General features: G+C 40.0%; 5 protein-coding genes across 9 annotated transcripts; 2 read left to right on the top strand and 3 right to left on the bottom strand.

The window, feature by feature from the left end:
• The first annotated feature begins 440 nt into the window (after positions 1-440).
• LOC117614547 (protein PLASTID MOVEMENT IMPAIRED 1-RELATED 1-like) lies at positions 441-4,659 on the top strand. Of its 4 annotated transcripts, none has more exons than XM_034343397.1 (3): positions 441-619; positions 842-3,135; positions 3,225-4,659. In XM_034343397.1, exons 2-3 carry the CDS (start codon positions 866-868, stop codon positions 4,345-4,347), a joined length of 3,393 nt encoding a protein of 1,130 aa, XP_034199288.1. In that variant the 5' UTR covers positions 441-619; positions 842-865; the 3' UTR covers positions 4,348-4,659. The 4 variants fall into 4 exon arrangements, with proteins under 4 accessions (XP_034199288.1, XP_034199287.1, XP_034199284.1 ...); XM_034343396.1 differs by having other exon boundaries at positions 765-3,135; XM_034343393.1 differs by having other exon boundaries at positions 762-3,135.
• An 82-nt stretch (positions 4,660-4,741) lies between these two features.
• LOC117615147 (probable WRKY transcription factor 50) lies at positions 4,742-5,828 on the bottom strand. Of its 2 annotated transcripts, none has more exons than XM_034344162.1 (3): positions 5,288-5,828; positions 5,038-5,188; positions 4,742-4,941 (listed from the first exon to the last, which is right to left on the bottom strand). In XM_034344162.1, the coding sequence occupies exons 1-3, from the start codon at positions 5,580-5,582 to the stop codon at positions 4,821-4,823; spliced, it is 567 nt and encodes a 188-aa protein (XP_034200053.1). In that variant the 5' UTR covers positions 5,583-5,828; the 3' UTR covers positions 4,742-4,820. The 2 variants fall into 2 exon arrangements, with proteins under 2 accessions (XP_034200053.1, XP_034200054.1); XM_034344163.1 differs by having other exon boundaries at positions 5,038-5,185; positions 5,288-5,796.
• Positions 5,829-6,859: 1,031 nt separating this feature from the next.
• Positions 6,860-10,454, top strand: LOC117629160 (probable 28S rRNA (cytosine-C(5))-methyltransferase). The gene is made up of 14 exons (XM_034361665.1): positions 6,860-6,904; positions 6,936-7,273; positions 7,378-7,436; positions 7,562-7,612; positions 7,717-7,855; positions 8,128-8,213; positions 8,391-8,489; positions 8,669-8,722; positions 8,867-9,011; positions 9,214-9,275; positions 9,385-9,472; positions 9,701-9,784; positions 9,920-10,081; positions 10,163-10,454. The coding sequence occupies exons 2-14, from the start codon at positions 7,030-7,032 to the stop codon at positions 10,390-10,392; spliced, it is 1,503 nt and encodes a 500-aa protein (XP_034217556.1). The 5' UTR covers positions 6,860-6,904; positions 6,936-7,029; the 3' UTR covers positions 10,393-10,454.
• Positions 10,455-10,537: 83 nt separating this feature from the next.
• Positions 10,538-11,434, bottom strand: LOC117629170 (17.1 kDa class II heat shock protein-like). Its single transcript, XM_034361677.1, has one exon. It carries the CDS (start codon positions 11,210-11,212, stop codon positions 10,742-10,744), a length of 471 nt encoding a protein of 156 aa, XP_034217568.1. The 5' UTR covers positions 11,213-11,434; the 3' UTR covers positions 10,538-10,741.
• Positions 11,435-13,019: 1,585 nt separating this feature from the next.
• Positions 13,020-13,933, bottom strand: LOC117615307 (17.1 kDa class II heat shock protein-like). The gene has a single exon (XM_034344372.1). It carries the CDS (start codon positions 13,909-13,911, stop codon positions 13,261-13,263), a length of 651 nt encoding a protein of 216 aa, XP_034200263.1. The 5' UTR covers positions 13,912-13,933; the 3' UTR covers positions 13,020-13,260.
• Positions 13,934-14,822: the final 889 nt, after the last annotated feature.

The raw sequence follows: 14,822 nt of genomic DNA, 5'->3' as shown, positions 1-14,822 counted from the left end.
ATTTTGCACTAAAACCGATTTTTCATATTTTGATTTGGTAGGAATTTAATTTTCTAATATTTTTATTTGAATCCAAATGGGGGGTACTTCCTTATTTATATTGTAAACTTAAGTAAATGGAATAATATAAAAATAAATTAAAGTAAAAGGACAAAGACATTTACTTAAATGTTGAAAATGGAAATAAGGTAATCTGTACACCAGTTCAGCAAAGGGGCAGTTTGAAGCACCTACAATAGTTTTTTCGACGAAAGAAGGTGCAGCTGCGCCTTAGTGGATCCGCCTCTGCTCACACCAACCGTCGACGTGGACCCCAACAGAGGCACATACACAAAAACAGGTAAACAAATAAAAAATAAAAGAAAGAAGAAGAAAAAGTGTGCAATGACGATTATGACCCTGTGAAGCTGGTATGAGTTGACACAGCGACGATTCAAACCTACTCCACTTTCGAATACACTAGAGACAAAACATTCATCTTCCTTTCGCCTTTAACATTTGTCACGTTAACGTTTTCCCGGAAAATTTTAACGCGATTTCGGAGGAAATACCTAAACCAACCAGACGCTTTTCTTCAGCAAGGCATCTCTATGGAGTTCAGAGACTGAGACTAAGCGAGGTTGGTTCATGTTAGTATTGTAAATTTGGTGATATTTCTTTGGTTTTCTTTTTTAGCATTTCTGATTTGGTTATCAGTTTAATTTTGATTATGATTGTGTGCTAAGTAGCTTTTTTAGTTTTATTTTTGTTGTTTGATCCAGAAGAATCTCTAAGATATCAGAGACAAGCTGGATTGCTTACAAGTTCCCATGGTCGCTTTGGTTGGTGATTATGTTATCAGATTGTTTTTTATGCAAAGATAAAGATGATGTTGCGCAAAACTGAGTCTGTGAGCAACAGCAGTGCTGGGAATTCCAACCATGGTCAATTGCTGCGTGACATTGAGGAAATAAGCAAAGCCCTTTACTTGCATAAACCCCCTCCAAAGGTTTTGCTTTCCCCTTCTAATGCACGATCCAAATCTGCTGGAAAAACCCGTTTTCCGGAATCGAAATCAAATTTGAATTCAAACCCAAGATTACTCAGGGAGGATTTGTTGCATAAGGACAAGAAATCATCTTCAGTATGGAACTGGAAGAAACCCTTAAAGGCTCTCACTCATATTGGGAATCGGAAATTCAGTTGTTGTTTTTACCTTCATGTCCATTCAATTGAAGGGTGGCCAGAAAATTTCAACAATCTTAGTGTATGTGTGCATTGGAAGAGAAAGGATGAGGTGGTAGAGACTCGATCTTCGAGGGTAGTAGAGGGCATAGCTGAATTTGATGAAACTTTGATGCACAAGTGTTCTGTGTATGGAAGTAGGAATGGCCCTAACCATTCGGTTAAGTATGAGGAGAAGCTTTTCTTGATCTACGTTTCTGTGAGTGGGGCACCAGGGCTTGATATTGGGAAGCATTGGGTGGATCTTACGAGACTGTTACCACTTACTTTTGAGGAGTTAGAAGGGGAAAAGAGTTATGGTAAATGGACAACAAGCTTTAACCTTTCAGGCAAAGCTAAAGGTGCTAGTTTAAATGTTAGTTTGGGGTTTTTGGTGACGCGGGATAAGTCAGTTGGTGTGAGCGTTAATCCTAATATTCCTGAGCTTATAAACACGGAGCAGAGAAGGTCAAGTTCTTTGGATAGTGGGGCTACGATGCTTCGGCGAGTTGGGAGTGTGCCAAGTAGTGTAAGCCCCAGGCCTGCCTTCTCATCCCAGTCTCTTGATTTGAAGGTCTGTCGAGAAGTATTACTGACGGGAGGGTTGGAGCTCTCGAAGTCAATTAATTTTTTATGTCAGGCACTTGATGAGGCGAACTTGAGTAGTGCGACGGAGTCAGATGCTGAACATGTGTCGCCACTCAAACCTAAGCCTGATCTGGACCTTTTGGCTGCTGAAAAAAATGAAGAATATGAGGATGATGACACTGAATTTAACATTGTAGAAGTGGGGACAGAAATGTGTGAACAGTTGAATTCTGATCAAGTTCCTGGTCATGCTAATGATGAGTCTGCTGTTGAAATGATCTATGTGGATGAGATCATTAAGGATTATAACGTAGACCTCGATGAGAAGACTATGGTTATTACAAAGGATTCCTGTGATAGTTATGTGGATGAGGTTGCGATGGATGACAGCAAACATGAAATGGATAGCATATGCACCGAAGGATCAACCATGGAAAAAGTGGATTCTGCTTCTCATTTTCAGTTCATTTCAGAATCAGCAGATTTGGATCTTCCATTTGTTTCAGGAGAGTTTTTTGAGGGAAAAAAACACATGGAGCTTAAGTCGACTTACAAAGCAAGTAAAACAGGTAAGAAGTCACTTAGCTTGGATGATGTTACTGAATCTGTCTCAAATGATTTCTTAAGCATACTGTGGATGGACTGTTGCATGAGTTCTGATGGTGATGCCGAGTCTCCTAGAGAATGTCTTTTAAGAGAGTTTGAGAAAGATACTCTGGCTTCAGGAAACTTATTTTTCAATTCTGATTGGGACGAAGAACAGCCTGAAATTGGATCCTCTGTTTCACCAGGTTCTGATTTTGGAGATTGTTTTGAGAATTCTGATTTGTCTTTGATTATCCAAGCTGCTGAAGAGGAGCACAAGAGAGCAAGTGAGCTATTAAAGAGAAGGAAGGCAAAAATTCTTGAAGGCTTGGAGACTGAAGCTTTGATGCGAGAATGGGGATTAAATGAAAAAGACTTTCAGAATTCTCCCCGTATCTGCTCTGGGGGATTTGGTAGTCCAATTGAGCTCCCCCTTGAAGAGCCACTCCTACCTCCACTTGAAGAAGGCTTTGGTCCTTATGTTCGGATGAAGGGTGGAGGCTTTTTGCAGTCTATGAATCCATCACTTTTGAAAAATGCTAAAAATGGTGCGAACTTGGTCATTCAAATTTCTAATCCAGTTGTCATACCACCAAAATTGGGTTATGATGTTATGGAGATAATGCAGCATCTGGCATTGGTTGGAATTGATAAACTGCGTGAGTGGGTTAATCAATTACTGCCGTTGGAAGATATTACTGGGAAGACAATACAACAAGTTGCATGGGAGGCAGCCCCAAACACAGTGGTGTCTGAGAGGTTTGTCAGCATCATAATTACATTGATTTTTGAATTAGTGATTTCAAATATTTTTCTACTTGTTGGCTTACTTCTCGTTTTTGTTTCAGGTTTGAGCAGATTTTATATGGTGGGAGACAGGATGAAGGATTTCCATCTAGTTGGAGTTGTAATAACCTGAGATCAGAATTGGGAGGAAGTGAGATGGGATCAGACTCTGTATCTCTAGAATATGTCGCTCCTTTGGCTATGGCGAAAATTGAAGCCCTCTCGCTGGAAGGGTTAAGAATACAGTCCCACGTGTCAAATGGAGAGGCACCTTCAAGTGTATTTCCTCAGTCTGGTGGGAAAATGCCAGCAATTGGAGGGAAGAGTGCCAATCATGGCGAGGTTCTCAGGTCAGGAGGAGTTGGAGGGTTGCAACTATGCGATTTTGGAGACTTTGATGATGACGTTGACGAATTAATGGCTCTATCTCTATCACTGGAAGAGTGGTTGAGGCTAGATGCTAAAATCATTGGGGATGAAGATTACAGCAGAGAACAAATATTGAAAATCCTTGCTGCCCATCATGCCAAGTGCTCAGATTTGGTCGGTGGAAGGTTGACACGAGACATACACTGCAATGATGTATCTGGTAGCAAGTGTGGACTTTTGGGGAACAACCTCACAATTGCTCTCATGGTGCAGCTTAGAGATCCCTTTCGAAACTATGAACCTGTGGGCGTGCCAATGCTTGCTCTAATCCAAGTGGAGAGATTTTTAGCCCCTTTAATGCCAAAAGTGTCTAGTGCGCTGTTAAACAGTAGCAAGGAGAATGAACACGATGAGCCAGTGTTTGAGGATATTGGTGACAAGAAAGAAAGGGAGACAAATGAAGGAGATGAAGGAGGCAATCCTCAGTTTAAAATCATTGACGTTCATCTTGCAGGAGTGGATGCTACTCCTGGCAACAGGCAGCTTTGGGGTACCACAACACAGCTGCAGTCCGGGTCGCGATGGTTGCTTGGCAGTGGCATGGGTAAGCCCATTAGTTTTCCACTTTCGAGCTCAACTGCCATTGTAAGATCATCCCCACTGGTTTCGGCAAAGCAGCGTAGAGATGCTTTATGGAGCATTTCCTCTCATTCTCAAGGAACGGGAGCTACCTGGTGGGATTCGATAGCTCCTCATATTCGAAACCCCAACGTCATATTTCCAAAGGAAACCATCAAACCACACGTAAACATGTAGTAGTTAGCTCTTCCTTCATAGCATATATTCTTTTGTTTGTAGAGTGAATAGAGAGGTGAAGGCTTATTATTGCCTTTTCTTTTCATGTTACCCAAGCTAGTATCATACACATATGGCAAGACCAAGTGGCCAATTTTGCGTACAGGTTTTCTTTGAATGATAGAATCTGTTGTGTTACACTTGAGACGAATGAAACAGATTCATATGCATTGATGATTTAAAGCAGAAGCTTCTTGCTTTCTTTTGTAAACCATCCTGCTTTCTTCTTTAGAAGAAAGTTTATTAATTATTGAATAAATTCAATTCCTGATATATATATATATATATATATATATATATATTTTGTTTGGTTGGTTAGGGCAGTCGCTTTGTTCACATCAGTTTGTGAACAAAATTTTGAAAAACTTTTGGGGTCTCAAGTATTATTGAAAATCAAGTTACAAGGGAAGCCAAAAATGCTTCATGACACAAAATTAGAGGCTCAGATGGTTATGAACGCCCTCATACGTTGTAATTACAAACCTTGGATCATCTCTATCTCTTTCTACTCTCTTTTTCACAGGGCAGCCTTCAACTGAACACTTGTAGTAATTCCTGCAACCAAACATAACATGGTCAGATCAGATCAAACATGTCTAAAATCACATCTATATTCGATCAGTCTTGCTTTATTTTTACTTTGTTTTTTACCTTGGATTTGGGCTGTTCTTCACCATCTTTTTACCATACTTTCTCCATTTGAAACCGTCATCCAATATTTCAACCTCTGATTTTGTTTTGAATGCAACTCTTTCTCTAACTTCCTGCCTCTCCTGTACGCTGCCGCTTTCATTCTCTCCTGCTAACACAAACACAACCAAATGGCTCGAGCATGAGATGACAGATAGAGATTATGGAACAAAAAGAAGAATTAACAATTAGTTTTATTTTATATGCTTACTGCTATTAGACCCTCCAAGTTGGCTGCTACTTCCACGAGACTCATCAACTTCATTTGCTCGATACCCCGAATTCTGGACAGTCTCCAAAGCCATGGAAGTCGGATGATCTTCATCTAGCCACTCACCAATCATCAAGTACTCGGAAAACTCGAAATTGGACTGCTCGGAAAAGTCATTCTCAGGTGACTCTTGTGCTCTAAAGTTGTTGCTGTTAGACATCAATTTAGCTACTAAAAAGGTGGTGAATGCCTTTTTAACACATAACTTTGTGACCAAACTGCATGTTGATATCATACATATATCATCGTCTCTATGGCTCAGAAGGAGGCTTCATCCTGACCTTCCTAAGCAATGATGGGAAGGTTCAATGCTGATGCTAAATAGAAGTGCCACATAGACATCTGAACATATGAATTAGGCCAAAACCAAGTCCACAGAGAGAGAGAGAGAGAGAGAGAGAGAGAGAGAGAGGGTAATAGTACAGTAGTGGGGCATGGCAAAGGATGACTTGAGGGAAGACTTAAACTTGATTTGTGTGACTTAAGTTGAGGGTCTCGTGCTTAGACCAACGCCTATTCACCTTCACATTTGATAAAATAATTCAAGTCAATTGTGATGGTGAGTTGAGGCGTGACAAGCTGGTTTTGGTACCACATAATCTTATATATGCAGTGCCGCAGCAAGCTGAGCTCATAAATTTTGACATTTCATGTTACATTTATTACACCTCTTTGTTTGTGTCCTGTCCACACGTTGGTTGCTCTTCAATACAACTTACAAGCACATGCTAGGCCCGTAAAGGAAGTGTTTTTATAGAAAGCACTTTACTTGTGCTCATAAGTGTTTTGGCTTTTATTCGAAGCACAACACAAGAAATAAATTTTTCTAACATGGGATTTCACTAAAAATCAGCCATGAGATGGTTTTTCTTTTTTTCTTTTTTCTTTGAGTCAAAGTTACCTGTCAGTCTGATTTGAGCATTTATCCCCTTACAAACGTCTCAAGCTAAGTCATTGAGACCCATTGTTCAATCTCAATCAATCCGTCAACAAGAATTAAACAAAAGGTTGATAATCCTTTCAAATTAGGATCAGGACAGCCAACAGGCCTTACGAAACGATTAACCAGAGGAAGTTTGTTGGTAATTTCCAGTGCCGTTGTTGAAGGGTCCACTCATTAACACAGATTTCCAAGGTCGAGCAAACCAACCCTTTCTGCCTTCCCATCGGTTTCATTTCAGTCTTTGGAATCTTATCATGTCAAGATCAAGTTCGGCAGCTAAGCAATACCGTTGAAACACAAATTTTTCATACAATTTAGTGGGAGCTGTACGAAGGAACAAAAAAACGGTATCTAGGGTGAATTTGTCCCCTTTAATCGAAGTTTGACACCTTCTCATACGTTAGAATAATTTTTCTTTTGTTGATACAATCGATGGTGAATTTATTATTATAACAATAAATATTCTTAACCATTATAAGAGTATCTTAAGAAGAGTCTCCAAATTTAGTCCCGTATTACATTTTATTCTTTATCCTTAAATCACCCGCTACATTAGGGCAGTTTGAACCCAACAAACGACTAGGTACCCTACGACCAAAATAATAAACGAATAGGTACCCAACGACCAAAATAATAAACGAATAGGTACCCAACGACGTCGTTCGCTGGAAAATATATATCGCCAGTGCATTCTTGTCACTGCCCCTTTCTGTGTTTACTGTGCTCTCACCGTGAGGCCATGGCGCGCCGAAAGCACAGAGCCACCCCGCCGTCTGCAGCCGCCGAGAAATCGGATAACCGGCGTCACTTAAGCATGGAGAGGTCGGCTTACTTCGCTAGGAGAGAGGCGGCGAAGGTATTGAAGCTCGTTCTCCAAGGAGACGCCAAGCGCCAGTCCGTCGGCTCCATTAAGACGCTCGTTTACGGTCCCTCAGTGAGGAACAAGAGAGGCACGTTTGCTTTGATCTGTCAAACCCTAAAGTGTAAGTTCACGACCCTCGCCAAGTTCAGAAATGCACACGTTTTCATAGCTTCGGTTCTGTTTGGCCGCAGAGAAAATTGATTTTCTGCTTTTATCTGCTTTCAGATCTTTTGATAATCCAAGACCTGTTGAAGACCGCCGACGTATTGAATAGCAAGTGGAAGGTATAAGAAGAACACGTTCTCTGTTATCTATGGAAATTAGAAATTCATTTATTGTTTATTTATGTATTTGTTTATTAGTTTGGCTAGCATTTTAAGCACTGAAATGGTTACTTGTGGTATTGCAGAAGCAAGACGAGTTAGTATACATAGTCACCTATGATATTCTTTTTGGCCAGGTAATGTCTTTTAGGCTGTCTTTTATACAGCATGAGCTTTTGTGCTACTAATTTCATGCTGTGGTTGTAATTTTTTATATGAACTGTGAATTTGAAATCTATAGGTGAGTTCATCAGCGGTCGGGGATGCGGAGAAGTTTCTCATGCGTCGCAAAGAGGCTCTGCAGGCAGCTCTAGCGCGGCTTTTAGTGAAGAAAAAAGTGAAGAGTGTGGAAGAGTTGATAGCTCTTTATGATATACCTGGTGTGTATGTGTGTGTTTGGCTTCACATTGTTATTTTTACATTCATCTTGTCGAGCCTACTCTTCAGTTGTAGGACTACCAGAGTGAAACTGATGGAAATAAATTATGTTGATTTGCAAATTTGTATTTTGTAAAATACCAATGGGGATTATGGCATTGGGCAATGGAATACTGATTTGTTGGTTTGCGATGTACCTAAAAGCTTAAACTGTTAGTATGCGGACCAAAAATTAGGAAATTAGTTTTTGTTCTAACCCTAATTTCTGTTGCAGATATTTCAAATCCTCGTTATGTTCGTGTAAATACTCTGAAAATGGATGTTGAGACTGCCGTCCTTGAATTACAGAAGCAATTCAAGGTATTTCAGGAACTTTTATGGTTGAGTTTTTTGTTAGAATGTGATTATGTTCTAAAGTATTTTGTTTGTTACACATTAGAAGTAATCTTATGATTGAGTTTTTCATGTGCTAGTCTTCTGTAGTTTAATCATTGTGTTACTGAGACACTTTTTCTCTTTTGGTTTTCTTGCATATAGGTTCAAAAGGATGACCTGGTTCCTGACTTGTTGGTTCTTCCACCGGGTAGTGATCTCCATGATCATCATCTAATAAAGAATGGAAATGTCTTTATGCAAGTAAGAATTTCGATAATCTTTTGCAAGAGTAGTTTTCTTATAAAATTTTCAACCAACCTTGATGTCATCTGATTTTTATTTGTTGAGGCACAACACTGATGGTTCTGTGCCATTGAAAAATTTGTGTCTTAGCTGTGATAGAAATTTCTCATTCATTTGTTGATCACTTTACTACATAGGGAAAGGCAAGCTCTATGGTGGCAGCAGCCCTTGCACCAAAACCAGAATGGGAGGTTGGTAAAGTTTGTACATCAGTAATTACTGTGCACTTTGGTCGCTGTCAGCAATTTTTTCTTATGTTTCTAGCTAGGATTGGGGTTGGGAATTCGAGATTGATACAACAATTTTATTCCTACTAAAGCTGATTTTCCTTGAAGGTTCTCGATGCATGCTCAGCTCCTGGAAACAAAACTGTACACCTTGCAGCTCTTATGAGAGAAAAGGGAAAGGTCATAGCCTGTGAGCTGAATGAAGAAAGGGTTAAACGTTTAAAAGAGACTATCAGACTCTCTGGTGCTTCTAGTATCCTTCTGCCTATATTATTTGTTTATTTTCATTTTACTCTCTTATTTCTTGTTGGAAGTAGGGAATTACAGAAATCTTACTGTTGCATGAGATTTCCCATTTCTATGACTTGAGTAATATGAAATATGATACTTCCTCATGTCTGCTGTTGCCTTATCAACTTAATATAATATGACATTTGACTTAACCTGGACGGTAGATATTAAGGTTGTGCATGGAGATTTCTTAGACTTAAACCCTGAAGATCCTCCATATTCCAAGGTAAGATATAAAATAACTTCCAGTCCTCTGTCACTTTTCTCCTTTTAGTTGCAATTACATGTTTCCAAACATAGCCCATGCATGCTTGCAACCAAATTCAATTTTACAGGTGCGCGCCATTCTCTTAGATCCTTCCTGCTCTGGATCTGGGACTGCTTCTGCAAGATTAGATCATTTGCTCCCATCTTCTGCTCCAGGTAACTTCTACGGTTAGATAGCTCCTTAAATCAGTAATTGCTTGAAATTCACCCTGTTGAAATATAATGACATAGTCTGCACCATCTGAGAGTGTTTATACGCCTCTGGCAGAAGTTTGGGACGGAAGTCTCATCCAATAATGAGAAAGGAAGTTTATTCAGTGTAAAAGTCTAAGTTCCTTTTGTTTTTGCAAATTAGTTTAATTCTTTGTTTTCTAAAATACATAGGTCAAGCTGCTGATTTTACCAGCACAGAAAGACTGAACAAGCTTGCGGCCTTCCAGAGAAAAGCTCTAGCTCACGCTTTATCTTGTAAGTTTGTTTCTCTATCAGATGTTGCCTCATGGTTTTTATTTTCCATTAATTCCAAAGACTCTAACAACCCAGTTGTTGATAATCTGTGAGTATTTCAATGATATCAATGGATTTGTGTACCACTTTTGCCAGTTCCGGATGTTGAGAGAGTTGTTTACAGCACATGCTCTGTCAACCAAGTTGAAAATGAAGATGTTGTTAAATCTGTTCTACCACTTGCTGCATCCAATGGTTTTCAACTGGAAACTCCGTTCCCGGAATGGCACCGCCGTGGTCTCCCGGTTGTCGAGGGCGGTTAGTAAATTTTTAAACCTTCACAAATATGTTGCTAAAAATGATCAGATATTCACATTTCACTGTTTTCTTCGCTCGCAGCTGAATGCTTGCTTCGGACTGATCCCAAGGAGGACAAAGAAGGCTTCTTTATTGCTCTGTTTGTCAGGAGGAGCTCTGGGAATCAATCAGAGAAACCTAACGCCGACGGACACACTCACAGTGCTTCGACGGCAAAGAGAAGTTATGTGGGAGCTCATCTCAATCTGTTTAAAATGTTTGCACATGCGCATTTGAGACGGCGTAATTGTAGTCATTGCGATTGTTGTTAAACGGTCTGCCCTCAATTTTAAAAGTTTTATTTTGTTAATTAAGCACCATTTTAGGTCCTTAATGGCTTGTTTTCAGATTTTGTGAATAAAATGCCACACAAAATTTTAAAAAAGAAAAAAGAAAAAACAGAGATTGAAGAAGAAATATTACAAACGTATGCTTCATTGATAAAAACCGCACTTCACAACTGATCAGAAAATGCAAAAGCTTAGCACACCAGAACACAAACAAACAAGAAAAATGAAACACATCCGGATTAATACCAAAAGGCCTTAAAACCTACCCATGCCCTTATCATAAGCTATAAGCATAATCAAGCTCATAAACCCAAATCTCAGAGAAAACTCCTCAAGCAATCTTGACCTCAATGGTCTTGGGCTTCTTTGGCTCAGGCGGAGGCAGCTTCTCCACAGTCACAGTCAGGACCCCATCTTGGCAAACGGCAGAAATGGCTTCCACATTAGCATTCTCAGGCAGCACAAACTTCCTCATAAACTTGCCGACCCTCCTCTCCATCCTGACATACTTAGCCCCCTCCTTCTCCTCCTCCCTCTTCCTCTCGCCGGTGATCAGAAGCACATTGTCGTCCTCCACCTGGACCTTGATGTCTCCGGACTTGAGGCCTGGCATGTCCACGACGAAGACATAGGAGTTGGGATACTCCTTGACGTCCGCCGGCGTGGACGCCATGGCCTTGGCGTCGCGGACGTAGGTGCGGGTGGGGGCGTTGAACGATTTGTCAGGCTCGTCGGTGAAGTCCATGATGTGCTGCAGTGTGGAGAAGAGTGGGGAATCCAAACCCGCAATTCTCACGTCCATGTTTCTCTTCCTGCTGGCTGGAATTCTCGATTTGAATTTGTGCTTGCTTAGCGCCTTGTTCGAACTCTGAAGGTGTCTCTGAATTTTTGTTGCTGTGATGGAGAAAAAGGGCGGGGATTGTGGGAATTTATAGAGGGGATAAATGGAGGAACCAGGTGGCTTAGCGGCGAGAGGAAATGGAAGGTTCTGGAGACACGTGGAATGAAGTAAGGGGTTCCAGTAGGTTCGCTTGCTTATTCTGTATGCGTCTAGAACGTTGTGGAAGGTTTAGTAGAGTCAGGGTCACATTGGTCATTACGTTAAACGTACGAAAACAATATGCTTTTTATTTCGCGGAAAAATCTTCTGGAAAAATGAAGCACCAGACCGATAGATAATTGGTGCAGTTCCTACTATTAATAGTAAAAATAAAATAAGAGAAATTTATATAAATACCACCTGAAATTTTATATATATGTAAAATTACAACTTGAACTTTTATTTTCTATTATTAACTATTTGCACTGCAGTTTATATAGTGTTGCAATGTAGCACTTACATCTAATTTTGTTAAACTTTCTGTTAAATTTAATGACATTTTGGTCAATTTCTTTTATAACTAAAAAATTTAGAATTTCTAAAAGTAATAGAGTAATCAAAAGACACATGGCCGAGAGAGAGAGAGAGAGACGTAGGGTGTATGAAGACATTGCAGGGGGCAGGGCCATGGCACTGCGACATTGGAGTTGCAAGGGATTAGTGAGGTTGGGTTTTCTTTTTAATATTTAAATTATTTGTTTAATAACACTCTTCCTCTCTTCCTCTTTTCACCTCTTCCTTCATTTTTAAAGACAAAAAGTTGTTCCTATTTGTCTTAATTTTATTATGATTTTCATCCAACCATTAAAGGAGGCTGCAGCTCAACGTCAAATCTTCACCTGTATTCGGCGTCGGATCTCCACCACCATCTTTTTTGCAATTTCTTTATGTTTTGAATAAGTTGCAAAGACTATTTGAGTTCTTTGTGTAGTTTTCACCTCCCCTTTTGTGAGAGTTTTTCATATCTCCTTTAAGAACTTTTCATCTCTACTTGATGAAAGTTTTATTTGTATTGTTATGGCTTGGTTTTTTCAAACTTTATTTTTTTTTTAATTCTAAGTTTGCAATCTTAGTTGGACTGTGCCAGAATTTCTTCGATCTTGCCTGATCGTTAATGAAGACATACCTGATTTTCTTAATTTTGATATTAGACCGCTCCGTTATTGTAATGGCCCTTTTGTGACTAATTTGTATTGACCTTTTGTGGCTAGTGGTTTTTTTAGTTGAATTATGAATGCAATCATAGAATTCTCAACCAAAAAAAAAAACAACATAATTTTTAACATATTTAAATTTTATTATTATAGAAAATTGACTGAAATGTGATTAAACTTAACAAGTTAAATATAAGTGATACCTTACAACACTATATAAAATTCAAGTAGTAATCACACACAAAACTAAAAGTTCAGGTGATATTTATACAAATTTCTCACAAAATAAACTATTTATAACCGCATTTCTCTACTTTTTCCCAAATTAACTAGTTAAAAAATTAATGTACTACATTCCTTTAATCTAATTGTGTTCAAATGTATGGGTGAATTATAAACTGTTGTAAACTTGTAATAGATATAGGTATAACCACCATTATTGATCATACACAAGCACGTATTTACATATATATATATATATATATATTTTTCAAAAGGAAGGGACATCCACATTCACTCATTAAGAAGACAAAAAAAAAAAAAAAAAGATTACAAGACGTACATGTGCCCCATGATTAACTACAACCTACCACTCTTCTTATTCAAACAAGAAGCAAAACAAAAGAGACACGACCAAAGCATACGATAATTGCACATAACGGAACCCCAAACAGAGAACCGTATATGCACGCACGCAGCTTTATTTACATATACATAGTACATGTACCATATAGATCTTCAGTTACTGCCCCACAAAATTCATGCACGCCCATCAGAGCTCCGCCCGCTTTGCCCTCCACGCCCGTCTCCTTGCCTTTACCTGTCCTGGTTCCCACCTTGTCCACCTTGACTGCCATGTTGGCCCCCTTGTCCACCACCTTTGCCTCCCTGCCCGCCGCCTTGATCACCCCCATGTCCTCCTTCGCCGCCCTGACCACCGCCTTGGCCGATTTGTTTGCCTTGACCGCTGCCTTGGCCGCTGCTTATTTGGACCTGAATAGTCTTGGGCTTCTTAGGCTCAGGCGGCGGCTTCTTCGCCACACTCACAGTCAACACCCCGTCCTGACACTCGGCGGAGATCTTCTCAATATCAGCATTTTCAGGCAGCACAAACTTCTTGAGGTACTTGCCAAGCCTCCTCTCCATCCTCAAATACTTAATCCCCTGATCCTTCTCCTTTTCTCTCCTCCTCTCCCCACTCACCACCAGCACGTTGTCGTCCTCAACTTGAACGTTGACCATATCCGGCCTCAGCCCGGGCACGTCCACCACAAAAATATAGGCGTTTTGAGCCTCCTTGATGTCGGCTGGCGTGGCAGCCATGGCCTTGGCCTCGCGCACGTACTGGCGCGAAGGCGCATGGTGGCTCGACTGGTTCTGCTCGTCGGAGAAGTCCAGTAGGTCGTGCAGAGTCTCGAGCAGGTTTGGCTCGAACCCCATGTTTCTCAGGCTCACCTCCATACTCATGATATTATATATCAAAATGAAAAGAAAAGCTTGGATCAATATATGAGATTTTCTTTGGTTTTATATAGCTAGGTTGAACTTGAAGTGAGGAAAATGCGAAGCGGTGTAGTTTTGGTTGTACATCTGTCAGGGTAGTCTAGTTGTCATTGTTCTTGGGGTGACAGATAGGCGCGCAAGTTTTGGAGTTATGTAATTGCTTGCTAATTACAAAGACAATCTTTGGTTTAGGCATTGACAAGTGTCCGTAGATGTGGAAGAAATGGGAGAAAGAGGTGTGAGGGTGACGCCAGATCTCTAGCTAGCTCTGCTTTTTGTGAAGTGATGACAGCAGAGCAGGGATCGGTGTTTTTTTGTCTGTAAGCCTGCTACGTGGTTGCTCAGACGGAGGTTTCGGATCCGCGTGGCCATGCCATCGCCTAAGACAAAATGCACGAGCTGAGGATGTGGCAGGCAAGCCTACATGATATATTATCATTCTCTCATTCGTGGGAACGATATTGTAAATAGGAAATGAGAAAGAAATAATAAAAAATACATGATATATAAGTTCCAAACTTAGCTACTAGTAGTAGTAGTTCTAGAATGTTTGGCATTATTGAATGTGTAATTGTCTATTTGCAATGCAAGCCTTCTTATTTATTTAAGGAGTAATTATAATTTTGGTCACTCGAATGATCAAATTTAATTTTGATCACTCAATTTTTAATTTTTAATTTTTTGATTGTCACATCAAAACTATTTAGGATCAAATTTAATTTTGGTCAGTCAACTTTCAATTTTTCGATTTTGATAATCACATCAAGACCAATTGAGATATTCCGTTAGTTCCGACCAATTGGGATATTCCGTTAGTTCCGACGCACGTGCTGCGTGCGTGCAGGGGCAATATTGCCATTTCACCCCAACCCATC

This window comes from Prunus dulcis, chromosome 1 (assembly GCF_902201215.1).
Source record: "Prunus dulcis chromosome 1, ALMONDv2, whole genome shotgun sequence".
Classification (NCBI taxonomy): Eukaryota; Viridiplantae; Streptophyta; class Magnoliopsida; order Rosales; family Rosaceae; genus Prunus; species Prunus dulcis.
Note: the sequence above shows the minus strand (reverse complement) of the source record. Positions and strands in the feature narration are given on the sequence as shown.

Coding starts and splice junctions, on each gene's coding strand:
- LOC117629160 (XM_034361665.1), top strand. CDS start 7,030: ATGGCGCGCCGAAAGCACAGAGCCACCCCGCCGTCTGCAGCCGCCGAG. Junction 7,613..7,716: donor ATGATATTCTTTTTGGCCAG/GTAATGTCTTTT, acceptor TGAAATCTATAG/GTGAGTTCATCAGCGGTCGG. Junction 8,723..8,866: donor CACCAAAACCAGAATGGGAG/GTTGGTAAAGTT, acceptor TTTTCCTTGAAG/GTTCTCGATGCATGCTCAGC.
- LOC117614547 (XM_034343397.1), top strand. CDS start 866: ATGATGTTGCGCAAAACTGAGTCTGTGAGCAACAGCAGTGCTGGGAAT. Junction 3,136..3,224: donor AACACAGTGGTGTCTGAGAG/GTTTGTCAGCAT, acceptor TTTTTGTTTCAG/GTTTGAGCAGATTTTATATG.
- LOC117615307 (XM_034344372.1), bottom strand. CDS start 13,911: ATGAGTATGGAGGTGAGCCTGAGAAACATGGGGTTCGAGCCAAACCTG.
- LOC117615147 (XM_034344162.1), bottom strand. CDS start 5,582: ATGATATCAACATGCAGTTTGGTCACAAAGTTATGTGTTAAAAAGGCA. Junction 5,189..5,287: donor ACTTGGAGGGTCTAATAGCA/GTAAGCATATAA, acceptor TGTTTGTGTTAG/CAGGAGAGAATGAAAGCGGC. Junction 4,942..5,037: donor AAGAACAGCCCAAATCCAAG/GTAAAAAACAAA, acceptor GTTTGGTTGCAG/GAATTACTACAAGTGTTCAG.
- LOC117629170 (XM_034361677.1), bottom strand. CDS start 11,212: ATGGACGTGAGAATTGCGGGTTTGGATTCCCCACTCTTCTCCACACTG.